The 16,369-nt window shown below is 33.0% G+C and overlaps 2 protein-coding genes across 3 annotated transcripts in view; both read left to right on the forward strand.

Annotated features, from left to right (window-relative positions):
- The window catches only part of LOC139973178 (uncharacterized), a 65,443-nt gene that overhangs the window by 35,892 nt on the left and 13,182 nt on the right, over nt 1-16,369 (forward strand). The gene's annotated exons all lie outside the window — the stretch shown is intronic.
- LOC139973810 (uncharacterized) lies at nt 758-14,368 on the forward strand. The gene is made up of 9 exons (XM_071980679.1): nt 758-874; nt 8,187-8,217; nt 9,104-9,276; nt 9,659-9,923; nt 10,268-10,476; nt 10,965-11,174; nt 11,429-11,728; nt 11,972-12,233; nt 13,445-14,368. Exons 1-9 carry the CDS (start codon nt 758-760, stop codon nt 13,945-13,947), a joined length of 2,070 nt encoding a protein of 689 aa, XP_071836780.1. The 3' UTR covers nt 13,948-14,368.

Raw genomic sequence — 16,369 nt, forward strand, 5'->3', positions numbered from 1 at the left:
TGGTAAAGGTACCTGGCATAGAGGCTGTACGACTTTAATAACCTAGTGTAACTTGTGTTAAATTCTGGCCATCAAACACTCCAGCATTTGCAAAAACAAACGGGTATACTGTACTAGCCTAGTAGTAGTAGTACCTGCCGAGTCATTATGCTGGTAAACTATTGTATTACTGTTACTAGGCTAGGCCTAATTTAGAAGTGAATCTGTTTTGTATCTATTTGAGACTTGCACACACTCACCAGTCCGTGAAGAAGGTTTCAATTAAATGGATTTACCAAAACGATTGGAGAAAAGTTAAGATACCTTCTGAATCTCGTATGCAGTTTAAAATAACCGCTGCCGCAGTGTGTCGGCTACGTGTTGTGCCAGCGCCGACAATGCACTCCGTAGTCCGAACGGCTAGGGAGTAGTCTTCGTTACCCAGCCGCCGCGCATTTTCAGCTTTCGGGCTCGTAGTTCAACGTGTAACAGCTTTGCAGTAGTTACTGTGCCACCTGTAACACATGTTACCGTGTTACGAACACAGCACAGTAGTTACTGATGCACGGTGGTGGAACATGAACAGTAGTTACTGTACTAGCTATGAGTATCGGGTGAATCACAACATAGGTGATATACCTATACTAGGTTATATGAGGAAGGGGGTATGCAAATGAGTGAACACAAGAAGTATAAACTCCGATTTCTTGGCACAGATAATAACGTCTGGCAATATGCCTTTTTATCATTGTAGTAAAGAATCCAGCCACGATTCGTCATGATTCAAGATGTATTTCCTTGTGATGTCATCATATTGAACACGTGGAACAGTGCTACGTGGCTCAAACACATGATATCATACGGTTTATACGTCCATCAGATTCCATTAAGTATCGTGAGTTGCCAGCCACGTTGTTTATCATATAGCAGCTTGTACATACCAGCAAGGAAAATTAAAGGCATTACCTTGTAAATGATCGGTAACGTTAAAGCAGTTAAGGTACTTCGAAATCATAATAAATATTATGGTGTACATCAATTTACGTATGAAATGGGTAGTTCCTGGTTATGATCATTTAAAGTGAATTACATTATTTCAACAGTTCACAGCATGAGTGAGATTGTAACAAATAATTTAATAATATGTATAAAAACCCACCGATGCTCATAACTAGCACAGTAAGTACTGGTGCCACCTGTAACACATGTTACCGTGTTACGAACACAAAGTAAATATTAATGATGCACGGTTGTGGGACATGAAAAGTAGTAACATGTGTTACAAGTGGCACCAGTAGTTACTGTGCTAGATATGTGTTTGAAGTAAAGTAGGTACTGTACCGTGTGATTCCAGTTCACAACTCTCTTTAAAAACAACCATTCTTATCCTTTCCTTGTGGTAAAATCAAGAGTTCTTAAATTCTAACTAACGATTCGAGATAAAAGAGCTTATAAGTAAAATATAGCACATAATTACCCTGTAATGATAATGACACATACTTAATATACAGATGCCGATATGGGACACACTCGATTGCATAACATAAATTATGGATCTCAAATGTGACCAACTGATAAATTACGTGGTGTAAATGGACATCCGTACGTATGCAGGTCCCTCTTTGTGTAACGATTTTACGTTCATTACTTCTGTCACTGTCTCAGAAGGTCAGCAAGTATCTCCTTTATTTCGTGCACCCTTTTTTCTATGTTTCATTTTGGATCAATGGCAGAACTTCGAAGCAAATGTATTTTCGTCTTTGCGGTGTTGCTGCTTTTAAACTCAAGTGGTTTTCGGGTAAGTCTCTAAAATATTAATAAAATGAAATTAATTTCTTCAAAGTAAAATTGAATTAATATGGTTTACTTGTATAACTTTTGTTCACTGATTGACAATTTGGAACCAAGTATTTCATTAACTTCATATTAACAAGTTCCTGTACTTTTTTGTCTACATATAAAATATAACAACGGTCTACCTGCGCTGACTTGTTACCTCGAGTCTTTGTAGAAATATTACGATTGGTGAGCTATCCGCTCTATTCAACTGTAACTTTTTGGAAATTTTGATGTTTTTTTTTTTAAATGTTGTGCGTTATCCAGCATTATTCTGAACACAATTATCTCTCTTTATTACTTTATTCCATTTATGATCTTGCCCTTATATTTTTCTGCTGATAGCCCCACTATTCGTACTGTTCATTCTGTATCATTTGTTGATATCCAATTATGAATTACATCATTTGATTTTTGAGAATCAAACAAAAACGTAAAAAGAAAATCTACAACAGAATTTTACTATGCAGAACATCTATCTTTTACATGTCTTTTTAGATTCTAAACTATTTAAAATCAACACGAATATGTTTGGAGGAGAACTCTGAAACATACAAAAACATATAAATATTGAAATGTCTCAATGTTATTACTTAAATATATCTCAAATTCACACAATTCTGTTTTTAATACAAGTTTCTCGTACATATTGAGTGCAAAGCCTAAACGGTGTTGTTACGAGATCATAAGGGTTTAATACCCCTACTTTTGATTAAGTATCCATTAACCGATGCTAATAAAAATAACGTTATGATTAACTTATGAACTAATCATTTGTTTATCAAAGAAAATATCGGAAGAAATTTAAAATGCAAATGCAAAAAGTAACAATTTCAAGAAACAACTTGAGAAGTTATTCCTTCACGATGACAATTCCTTCCTTTAATTCATAAAATAATTCCATATTTTCCGAATACAAAATTTACCTCTCCGTCAAAATGACTGTCCAACTTGTATTCTAAAGTAAATAAAGTTCAGCTTTTGATTTTCTAAAAGAACAATATCCATACGGAAATGATAATTAAGCCAAGTTGAATAAGTTTAATATCTAACTTGCTATATTTATTACGCTATACTGATATGATCAATCTGTTGGATTTAGTATTCAAAAAATATTTCCTAATACACAGAAGTTTAATTTTGTCAAAAATACAGTATTGATAGGTTCTTAGTGTAAACAAAAAGAGCAGCTTTACGCAGTATAGCTGAAATGTTTTTTTTTTTTTTTTTTCAAAACGAGCTTAGAAAACCTCAGTATTGTAACAGTTAACATTAGAGCAATCAAAGCACTTTTAAATTGGCTTTTCACAAAATTGTAAATATACTTAGTATTACAATATATAACTGATAACAACTTGGAAATTTGCTCGCTGGGCAGGTGTTTGTAAAACATTACACAATAAACGCATTCATGTAAAACACTCTTCAATACAGACAAGAACGTACAAATATATATTGATCAGTTTATCATGTAAATACCTCAGAGGAAATATAATGTATCTTAAAATGATCAACAACTATTTTCCAAACATCCCCAAAACACCTTATATTTGATACAAGTAATTTGGCAACCAATATTTAAAATCCAAGTATCAACGTTTTATAACAGAATTATACTGAAAAATCGTCTGCATTAGTGTTATGTACAATCTTAATAATTCTGTATTTTATCTTGAAACATTCTTTTTCATGACAAAGTAATATCAATCTTAATGTTCCTTCTTAAAATGTATCACCCTCTTAATTTCAATCGTTCCCTTTACTATTTAGCGTGTTAAGGTAGCACTGTTTGTTCTCCAACGTTTTGTTTTCCCTCTGGCGGTCATCGCGTCGTATTACACATGCATCTGTTATAAATGTAGTTGATTCGGTCATGTGCGTTAATCTTAGGAATGATTTTTAACGCATGTCAATATAATAATATAATAATAATCATCTGCTAAATGTAAATATTTAAATAGTCGACATATTTGTAAGAATTTTGCACGAAACGCTGCTTTAAGAATAAAAATAAAGTACGACAATTATAAACAAAATGTTATGAAAAGTTATAGGAAAAAAAGTTTTATAAAAAAAAATCAATGTGAAAAGTTGTTACTTTTTGAAATTTTGCCTTTAGCATCAGAAAGAGCGTCTACTAACCGACAATAACAAACAAATTCATGCTAAGAAAAGGAAAATTGTACCAAACCAATATCAAGAAAAAGGGAAACAGTAAAAGAGACTTGTTTATTAGCATTACTCAATCATCTCAGACAAAAACCAAAATAAATGCATACAGCTTTCCGCTGTGCGTTTCCTTTGTAAAGTTCTTGATTCTGTTTTGAACAGAACAAAAATGTAGAAATGTTATAAATTATGATTTAGAGCCTTCTTCCTCGGCAAGACAGGCTTGTAGCCATCATTTCCTCGTTTCTTCCTTGCAAAGTCTGTAATTAAAAATATTGAAAATGTTACCATACAACACGTGATCACGTAGACGAGAACCTTTATTTCAAACCGTGTTGTTTTTAGTGAGTCTAGACGAGGTTTATTGCCAAGAATTTTCAAAATGGATTTAATTTTATAGAAACTCTAATATTTTTTTACAAGAAGCCTAAACGTTCTTGTAACGAGAGCATATTTGTTCGAAGCCCTACATATGATCAATTATCCATTAACCTATGCTAAAAAAATAACTTTATGATTATCTTGTAAACTTATCATTTGTTTATCAAAAAAAAAAATATCGTGTGAAGTTTAAATCGCAAATTTATAAAACAAGTAACAATTTCAAGAAACAACTTGCGAAGTTATTACCTTCACGATGCCAATTTGTTCTGTCAATTCATATTTTCCGAATACAAAATTGACCTCTCCGTCAAAATGACAGCCCAACTAGTACAAAAAATAGATAAAGTTCTCCTATGATTTTTTATAAGAACAAATATCCATACGGAAATGATAAATACACTTTTGAATAAGTTTAATATCCAAATTGCTATATTTACAACGCTATACTGATATGATCAATAAGTTGGATTTAATATTCGAATGAAGCATTATTCCTAATCCAAAGACATTTGATATGTCAACATAAAGTATTGATAGGTTTTTCGTGTACATTAAAATGGCGCAATTTAGCTGAATATTTTTATTCAAGCCGAGCTAAGAAAACCTCAGTATTGTAACAGTTTATGTGTGAAATATTTAACAATCAATGTTGAACTACAAAAACAGTTATGAATCGATTGACCATTAGAAGCATTCCAAGCACTTTTAAATTCTCGTTCACAAAAGTGTTAATATGTTAAGTATTACAAAATAAACCTGACAACAACTTGGAAATTTGCTCGCTGGGCAGGTATCTGTAAAACATAACACAATAAACGCTTTAATGTAAGACACTCTTCAATACAGGAACGTACGTACGCATATCTATTGATCAGTACGTCATGCAAATACACAACAGGAAACAGAATGTATCTTAAAATGATCAACAATTATTTGCCAAATATCCCCTAACACCTTATACAGGTAATTTGGCAACCGATATTTGTAAGCCAAGTAACCCTTTTTTGTACTAGCTCAATACTGAAACATCGTCTCTAATAGTTTCATGTACAAAAATTTTTCGTGTTAAGGTAACACTGATTGTTCTCCAATGTCTTGTTTCCCTTTGGCGGTCATTGGGGTATTACTCATGCATCTGTTAATAATATGTTCGATTCGGTCATGAGCGTTTATCATAGGGATAATTTTGACCCTATCAATGTAATAATCATCAACTAAATAAAGTTATTCTAATAGCCAACATGTTTGTAACAAGTTTACACGAAACGCCGCTTTAAAACTAAAACTAAAGTACGAAAATTATGACATCAATGTTATGAAAAGTGATAAGAAATTGAGAATAAAGTATAATACAAAAAAGTCACTATGAAACGTTGTTAGTTTTGAAATTTTGCCTATAACATCAGGAAGATCATCGACTAACTTACAATAATAAAAAAAAAATCATTCCAAGATTTTCTTTTTTAAATTGTACCAAACCAATGTCATAAAAAAAATGAGAATAGTAAACAGACTTGTTTATTAACATTACTCAATCATCCCAGACAAAACAATAAATAAATGCGTATGCCTTCTCGCTGTGCGTTTCCGTTGTAAATTTCCTGATTCTGTTTTTTAAAAGAACAAAAACTGTAGAAAGGTTATAATTTATGATTCAGAGCTTTTTTGTCACGTTGTCGACAAGAGAGGCTTATATCCATCATTTCCTCGTTTAATCCTTGCAAAGTCTATAATTTAAGAATATTGAAAATGTTACCATACAACACGTGATCACGTAGACAAGAACGGCTATTTTTCAAAATCCTGTTGTTTTGAGGGAATCTAGATGATGTTGATTGTGAAGAATTTTCAAAATGGATATAACTTTACAGAAACTCTATTAATTGTTTTACGAGAAGTCATATATGAAATGTGATGTGTCTGTTACCTATCATTTATTTCAAATTTAACATATATCGTTTATTTACACACTTAGATTTAATCATAACTACTTTGACAAAAATATCTTTTTGAAGAAGAATTTGTGCACGACTGATGTATCATTAGCTTCTTTCTCCCGACATACTTAATTAACGAATTTTCGGATAATGTCAGCACATGTATAAACCATGTAAGAGTTGTCCTGAACCAACGCACATATAAAATAATAACTAATTCAAATATGTTATATTCAATAGGATAAATGTGATGTTTAACTTTTATTCAATATATCTGAATCATTTCCTCCTTCAACGTAGTATCTTATTTTCTTTCATGAAAGCTTTGCGTACAGGCGTCAAATGACAATTCCTTTTAAATCGAGAGAAAAAAATATGTGTCGTTATGATATTATGTGTTATCCTTGATTTAGGATACTTCAGAGAATTACGCCAAGCAAAGGTCAAAACAAAATATTCATGCACGTTTTCTTATACACAAGGATGCGTTTTCATGGGAGCTGGGTTCATGTGGATGTTCTGGGGCGTTCGAAAATTGTTTTCTGTCTTAATGTAGATACAGTAAACGTAAAGTTGCGGAAAGAGTATCCGCTTTTGCTGATGTTCACACAGGGTAATCAAAACAGTTTTCGTTATGGATACGCTAACTTGTATTTTGCTATACATGAGGTTATTTTGATTGGGCGTGATTCTTCAATTTTAGCATTTCTCGTAAAAAGTTCGCAATCATTCCATCACATGTCTTGTAAATATTTTCATCCTTTTTGTTTGTTTAGATAATTAACTTTAGATAAGTTGAAAAACAATAATCAGGAAGTTCCCATTAAGTGTTTGGCTTTGCCCAAATATTTTCTAAGGCGATCTTAAACTTGTTTTTTTCTTATTTACAAAAATATAAATTGTGACTTTAACCATGTTTTTGTAGCTAACAAATAACTTTGCATAATGTAAACACATCAAAAGCTTTAATTATTGCATACGTTCTGAGTGCAATATTTCCAAATAGATCGACATATTTTCTATGATAAAGCAAAAAGTTGTAACAACAAATGTCGTAAAACGTAAACGTGTTTTGTGATGTTGAAAAAAAAAAGATCTATTGTGTTGTTGTACTTTTCTAAGTCAATTAAGTGGCTTGCACGTATCGCAACAAACAATATTCTTCTTCAAAACCGATGAATTTTTAATTTTTATACGTTTTTGTTGCTCTTTTTTTGGACATATTTTCAAAACTTGGCTAATTTCAAATTTTTGAGGCTAAATTGCACGTTGTCCCAGTGTATAAGTACCTCATTAGTATAATATATCCAGTTTCCCGCTATAGATAATTGTACTTAGCTTACTGTACGAACACCACTAGGAGATCAAAGTTTTCGGATCATGAATTTTCTTCATTTCTTTTCAAAAAGAACAGAATAAATTGTCTCATTGTGAAAAAAAATAATGAGAATAAGACGTATTCGAAGACATGCAAACATACATATAATCATATTTTCAAACATTAAAGTTATTCAATAAAAAATACTTTTTAATAATAATTATAAGCAGTAAAATCAATGTTAAATAAATATTAAGATTTTGAAACATTATATTACGGCTTAAATTTTTGGCCATTCTTATCACCTTTTTCTATTAAAATTTACAAGTTGGAAATTGTTCATTTATTTGAATAAAAAGAGAAATCAAATTTATTTTAATGAGCTATAAGATTTTGTTCTATATATTTAAACTTAAAATGATAGAATCTGTTAAAGTAAAGGTGTTATAGATATGCATATGTCCCGTATTTTGTGATACATTGACCTTCGTACAACATTCTTAACTCGATATAGAATGTACTTTACTTAATCGTACATCCCCTTTAATTTTGTGTTACTTCAGATATCGTCAAGCACAAGAGTCAACGATTCAAGTAAGTTTTTGTTCTGTAAGGGTAATGATTAATATAAACTTACGAGAAATAAACAATTAGCAGACATTGGTTATATAACAAATAGTTAGGAAAAAAGTTTAATTTAGAAAGAATCTAGATGTATTCATATGTGGTACTTTCATCTATTTTAATTTATAAGATAAATAATGACTTACAATTCCCAACAATTTCCTTGTATTGTGTACTGAAGTAGTTTTAGCGCTGATTGGGGTAAATTGTAGATTCTCATCGATAATAAAACTGAAAGAAATACAAGTCATTAGTCAATATATATTTACAGGATAAAGGAAGTTCCGATTATATTTATTCATACTTGTCAGTAATTTGTGCAAAGTAGGTTGGCCTGATGTTTCAATCCTAGCAGGATCTATTTCAGAGGCTAAATGGCAAATAACAGTAACAGTAGGGACAAAACACGCACTTTGTTTAGACTTTGTATACTGTAGGCTCGTTCAATAATTTGACACTTTCAAATTTCAGGTCGGTGCTGATGAACGTTAGATTGTTGTAAGGTGGAAATCGGTCCAAATCATACCCAATGATGAGGAAAGCTATTACTAATCATGCTTGCTTCTGTGACCATGTTGCCACAGAGTCACAGTAGTTTTTTGCGTTAGATTTTCATTTCAAATAAAATAAACTTGCTTAAATTAGCCCCCATGAATATTAACCGAAAATGATTGGATACATTTTCTTATGGTTCATAGAAGTTACCACGTCATGTTTACTGTGTAGTTTAGACAAAACTAATGCAATGTAGCCATATATCACATTTCTCTTGAAATAATTCTTTACATATGGCACTGTATCTGCAACAGTTTTACGATTTGTTCTCATCTTCTTCCCCACATTATCTTGGTGCTAGACTTGCAGTATTTTCTATTCCAAACTCCGGAGTATCCAAGGGATTGTCATGAAGTACTTAACCAATGTTCTTCTACCAACGCCAAATCCGGTGTATACCTGATTAAACCTAACCAGTATCCGGAACCATTTCAGACATATTGTGATCATAACACTACATCTGGAGGTTGGACAGTAAGTAATATATTTTAAGACGTAAACACTTACAATCACAGACGTTAATCTCCAAGACACACTTTGAAGGACACATTAGAATTTTCAGTTCATTTTTGTTTTACAGTGTGTTGGATTATGTACCTTGTACGATGTATGAATATTTGAAGGCTAATATTGGAAACAAAAGTACCCAGAATAATTACATTGAATTTTAATACAATTGTAAAATTTATATTTTCTCTGCACACCTAGGTAGTGATCTAGATATGTATTAGGATAAGATATAACGCAACATTACAAATGTGTTCTGCAAAGAGAGCCGCAAATTTTGGCTATAAGGTTTAGATCATATGATATTGAAATTATCTGTAGTTGTCTACCTATCTTTTGAATTCTTCAGGTCATACAAAGACGTGTTGATGGCTCCATCGGTTTTAATCGAACCTGGGACGAATATAAAAGCGGAATTGGTTTCTTAGGCAGTGAATTTCTGATTGGTAATGAAAAGTTAGCTCACTTGATAAACCAAAAGAGATACCAGCTGCGCATCGAGCTAGAGAATTATGCAGGCCAGTCATATTCCTTGACATACGACAACTTTCGCATTGCCGATGAATGGGGGAATTATTCTATAACAAGTCTTGGTGTTGTCGAAGGAATAACAGGTTAGACTTTTTTTAAATTATGTTCTCCATATCTTTGTACTCAACACGGAAATTGAAGAATGCTTAAAGAAATGATTATCATACACAACTATATTTATTGATTCCTATAAACGAATACTTGAAAATGTAATATTATTTTGTATGTGTGACATAAATGAGTATAAGTTGAATGAGCTTGAACATTAAAAAATCCGGCTTACATTTGATCCTATGTTAACAATCAGCAAATGTTCCGAGCGGCCAGCGCATAACAATGGTAACACGAGTCGCTAATAACGTAATTTAATATCAGTGAGTTAACACTTCAAGCTATGAATAACTTGTTTTGGTTTTAATTTTCCCAGATTTACCCATTACCTGGTGCTCATCCAACAAGGATAATTATGACAATACATGTGAAAGGACTTGTGAGAATCCGAATGATTGTGTCATACCGGATCCAGCGGATCCAGAGAGATGTCTTTGTCCAGAAAACCACATGATTCTTGGAGATAGCTGTATACCTCAGGAGCAATGTGGCTGTTACGTTCAAGGGGAAGGCGTCGTATTAGCAGTAAGTTTATATGATGCCGTTCACAACTCTTAATATATAACATGAAAAGTACAATATAACTTAAAATCTTGGATTTCAATTGATTGACCTTACTCTTTATTATATCTGTTATTAATTCTCATTATTATTGATGATATTGATTGTCCCCCTATTTCGGTTTTACATGTTCTTGCAAAAGTCCTCTTATTGAGACCTAGCAAAATAAGGCATCCAAAGGAACTACACCCTGAATAATGAACTTTACCTAACATATTTAAAATGCTCACGACCATTCAATAGTAGAAATTCAGTTTTACTCTAACAGCGTTACCAAGCGTTGTACCAAATAAACTTTGATTTTACTTTCACTGGAATATGTCGTTTAACATTTATCATTTCCAGGAGCGTGTAACTTACATTAATTTTGACTGTTAAACTTGTCGATTATCGCAATACATTACAGAATACATTTACAGATTTATTTGTTTCTGCTGCATATCTTAAATTAGGAAGGCGAGTTTTACGTCAATTCAAGATGTACACGAAGATCAACTTGTATCAACAACCAGATTATAGAGGAGAGATACCAGTGTAGTGATCACGCAACCTGTGATGAGATGAACGGTGTCCGTAAATGTTACTGTAATCCAAACTACCAAGGGGACGGAGTGACGTGCACCCACAACTGCTTCGTTGCTGCCAAAGGAAGTGTAGTAACGGTCAGTACGATTTTTTTTTTAGGGTATCTTAAATTCTTTGCCGGTAATTCATTTAGACCTAGCGAAAATACATAGATATGGCAACGCAATTATGATACACCTAGAACGATGAACGTTACCTAATATATATTAAAAACGCTCATGAACGTATCTTAGTTCTAATCCAGTGTGTCATCAAACGTCGTTAAAACTGTAACAAATTAACATATATTTTACTATCTTTGGAATATGTCGTCTAACATTTATCTTTTCAGGAGGGTGAATCATACATTAATTATGACTGCTCCTTACGAATAACCTGCAACAGTAACGTACTTACTAGTGAGAGGTACAGTTGTAGTGCAGACGCAACCTGCGAGGAGCGGAGTGATATCCGTAGATGTTACTGTAACGAATGGTTCGAAGGTGATGGTGTTACATGTGCCCGCAGTGGACCGAGAGATTGTTCTGATCTTCACACAGCGGGTAGAAGAAATAACGGAAAATATACCATTTATCCCGCTGGAAGCTCTGAGTTTGAAGTTTTTTGTGAATTGTCTAGTGTGGGATGGACAGTAAGTTTAGCCATTGGCAAGCAAATGCTTTAACTTCTGTTTTCTCATATGACAGGACTTCGTTCACTAACATTGGAAGTGAATCATAACATTATCTAATTAAATTGATCCATCTCCCTATCAGTTTAAAACAAATCGGATTATTGACCTTCACCTATTAATTTATCTTACGTATTGCAGTACAATGATACATTTCATATATTACTCACTTGCAATCTATAAACTAGTTGATTCTCTTTGTAGATTTTGCAACGACGTACAGGTAGATCCGTCAGCTTTTATCGAAACTGGAATGAGTACAAAAACGGGTTTGGAATTCCAACAGGAGATCATTGGATTGGCAACGATAAAATATACAAATTGACAAATCAAAAAACCTACCAACTGCTAATAGAAAAGACAAACAGGGAAGGATCAACATACCACAGCCGTTATACATCTTTCAGAATCAGTAACGAGAGAGACAAATACCAACTGTCATTGGGTGGCTTCAGTGGAAATGCTGGTATGTATTGTGCTAAATGTCAATCATACGCAGACTTGTAGTTATTACGTAATATCATTCTAGCATAACTACCTGTAGTCGTAATCACACTGTAGGATTTGTACTCGTACATTTACTCAGGTCATGTTACAAATATAGTGTAGATACTAATGTATGTACTAGACCTCGTGCCTACAGTCTCGTACCCAGTGTTGATTGTACAATTGCTTTACACTTCATCACGTGTTTGTATAATTATATATCGTAACATCATGATATACCATATCAACCTTGCACTTTCATTCAGACTTTGTCAATCTTAGAAAAGAAAGACAAAATAACTCGCCTGGGAACCTAGAAATTTCATTAAATATGACTTTACCGTTTTCAAAAGAGAAGCAAATTAAGTTTCATTAAACCATTGAATATTCGTTCATGGAATTATTAAGAGGCCTATAATATTACAATGATAATAGAAAAATATCAAATAATTCGGACGTTTTTTGAGAGATAAATTGAGATACGTCCTGTGTGTTACATTTCCAAATAGCATTACCGGCCGTATTTATCATTATATGTATGAATGTATAATCAGAATATAGGTAAATCATTTTTTTTGTCATGATCAAATGGATGTAAAATCGCCAGATGAAAGATGAGACGTTTCACAAAAGATGGTTGTGACAAAGATGAAAAAATCCAACACTTTACATATTTTTCCTCTTATTTGAAAACATAGTAGTTTAAAAATCAAAACTATACTTTTCAATTGGCAGCAATTGAGTACTTCAAACAATTAGCTGTTAACATTTCTACTCATCTCACATGTACCTTTAAAACGCTTTACTATGATATTCGTGGCAAAGCGAAAGAGTACCATAAATTTTACTATTTGAAATATGTTTTTTAAGTATATTTTAAATATATATTATTTAATTATGAACGATGTATGAACTAAGGTTGCCCAGAAATCGTCAAAATTGAAACCTCTCCAGAAACTCTGAAAACTGACACCTATTTTCAAATAAGAAATTGCGAAAGGAAAGCTCAAGAACTTCCATATGAAACCTACAAAGTAATAGTCAAGCCCAAACATGAACTAACACAACAACAAACGCACTAACAACCGACAATTACAGCAAACTAACCCACGGTAGTTTAATAACGTCCAGTATGCAAATAAGATCTGACAAAAATATAACTTCACTAAGTATTTGCTCACATCCTTCCAGGTTATAACGCAATGGGAGCAAATTCAGGACATCGATTTAGTACGCACGATCAAGATAATGATGGATCGAGTACCTTCGACTGCGCAGAAAAACACCGAGGTGGCTGGTGGTATCCAGACGATAGTAGTACGGGCTCATCCAGCAACTGCTACTCATTCAGCAACCGCGTAGCTACAGGTGACTACGAGTACTCTGACTGTACCTGTTATCTTGATTGTGACAGTTATTATAATTGCCCTTCTAGTCGTCCACATTATAAATGCTATGATTGTGACGGCTGTGGTTATTATTATTGTTATATTTTTAATTATTATTATTACTATAAAAACAGATGCTGCGCAAACAAAAACCCGATCTATGAAACAACCTTCTATTCTTGCGGATACTCCAATCTCAACGGTGACTACTCGTTGAACGGTAACCGCGGTATCTTCTGGAAGAATCTTCACGGTTCGGATTGCGGTATAACAACAACAACAATGAAAATTCGCTCAGTTCAATGATAAAAATAGTAAGGTAAAGTCTTCATGATAACAAGGATATGAAACGGTTGGCGATATACTTACATATATTTAATATGGAAGTACATATCAAAGCTTGGCAAAGTTTGTGTATTGGAAGATGAAAGTGAATGAAGGATACACTAATGAGCCGAGGAACATTTTATAGTTATTACATCACGTACAGTATCCTTAACATCGATCTGTTATGCCCAAAGACTACTTCCAAGACATGCATATGTTTTGAGGGACAATACCAAATGACAGTGAACTGTATAGCTCATGGAACTCGATGCCTTTTGATACTTTGTCTGTTTCCGATAAATGTATTGAACTTGAACAATATTTATTAAAAGGTCATCTTTAATAATGGCACTGAGTATGATATCAAATAAAATAACAAATAAAAGTATATGAAACAATGCATCAGAATGCTTACTAGTATTATTTTTTTTTCTTCAAATGTTGCCATTATGTTGTATAGAAGCCCTTGGCAACGTGGGAACGATATCATATACGTTTTGATATGCTTTCTGAGCTATTTAGTTAGTATGTCTGACGATCAGTTATTCCAGTAGACTCCTGAGTTAAAGCCTCTGTTAAAAGCCTCTGTTATATTCAGAAAGAACACACCCAGACGAAACCACCATAATATGTGCCTTCCTTATTCTCGAATCACCTTTCTTACAGTGACACATAGGGGAATGTATTAGCGTTCGATAACTAAAGAAGCGTTTACATTCACACGAAGTTGATCATATAAGCATGGTTCCCGACGAGTCCTTTCATGAGTTATTTGTCAAAGAATTATACTCAACCAGTTTTACTAACGTTGTCATTAGTCTACATAACTGTATTTATCCCTTAGTTATATCCATGTGAGAATATGATGTAGTGTTTATTCATTTTATCGTCTGTTTGATTGTCCCAAATATAAAAAAAAACTATCGTCCTCCGAAATACTAGTTAAGTGCGATAAACACCTGTCTGATCCCTATCAACCCCCTTCTAGTCCAGCGTGTATTTAAAGCTTTACTATTGTGTTTAAAATATACAAATATGAGAGATATTCCGCCATAAAACCCTTTGATACTAACAATTCAAAGGAGAGTGTCATTTAAAAAAAAGAACACAGAAATTGGAGGGCGGGGAGAGAGGTTAGAGGGGGGGGGGATGAAACACGGGATGACAGTGGATTTTGTATTCAACAACAGATAATGGCGTTGTACATTACAAAAAAAACTGGCGTTCATATATAAAACACATTATCTTCATCGAATATCTGGTATAAATTTCTCTCAACTTCAAGTTTTAGTTCACAAATAAATTCAAGCAATGTCGAAATAGGAAGTATAGGAGTAAACCTTGAGTATTAGTAAATAGAAATAACAATTGTTAGAAAACATAAAACAAACAAAGGCTGATAAGATGTTAGCAAAGTCTCTAATACCCACATATTTCATTGAAATTACCCTATCCGCTCTTTCCTCAAAGTAGATTACCTAAAATGTGACTAGAATTTCTTCTAAAATATCATAGCTTTGTGTTCATTTATGGATGCAAATTACTAAAACGATAAGAAAATGCGATGTGAAAAACCGACTGTTTTGTATCCCTTATTATGTAGAACCAACATCAATGTTATACTATTGCTCTTTTTCCTTCCGTTTACCGAATTTGTAAGCCGAATTTCCGATTGTGGACAATACATTAAATTCAATTCAAATGACGTAGAACATATATCAAGAAAGGAGAACAAGATAAACGGACTCGACGTATTATCCTTGTCCATGAAGTTACATTATTTTTGTTTCGTACAGACAGGATTGTTAACATTGTTATTGATTTTAGGTGACTCAAAAACATGTTTATTGTTTTTTATTGTAGTATTTCTACCTATATCGGCAGAGAAATTTCTCAAAGATTCATATTTACACGGGTCGTATCTTTATCTCAGAGAACAGGATGTTTTACGTTTCCATTTAAGGAGATTGATGAGTATATTTTTTTGGCACTTTACCGGACCATTTTCCATAATCCTTAACCCTCACATATCAGCCCACTAGAGCAATTTATAACAACCAAATAGTCTTCCCACAAAGGATAATAATTGATAAATGATGATATTAATATCGACGGATATTGCTAAAATATACGCTTATCAAATCCATAAATAAACATTTCAGTAAATTATGTAAAGATTCTCCTGCAAAGCGTGTACTTTTCGAAATCGAATAGAAGGGCTCTTTCAATGATAACGACAGACACTCAGTTTTGTAACCATTTAGAAATCGTACTTCAAAACGTCGAAGAATGTTCCGACAAATTTTCTTTTACACTGGTCGTAGTACGGTATATAAGCATGTCCAAATAGAAGAATGTCTATGTTTAAATAAGCATGTCGAAACTCATATAAGTATGTCCA

Source organism: Apostichopus japonicus, chromosome 9 (genome assembly GCF_037975245.1).
Source record: "Apostichopus japonicus isolate 1M-3 chromosome 9, ASM3797524v1, whole genome shotgun sequence".
Classification (NCBI taxonomy): Eukaryota; Metazoa; Echinodermata; class Holothuroidea; order Aspidochirotida; family Stichopodidae; genus Apostichopus; species Apostichopus japonicus.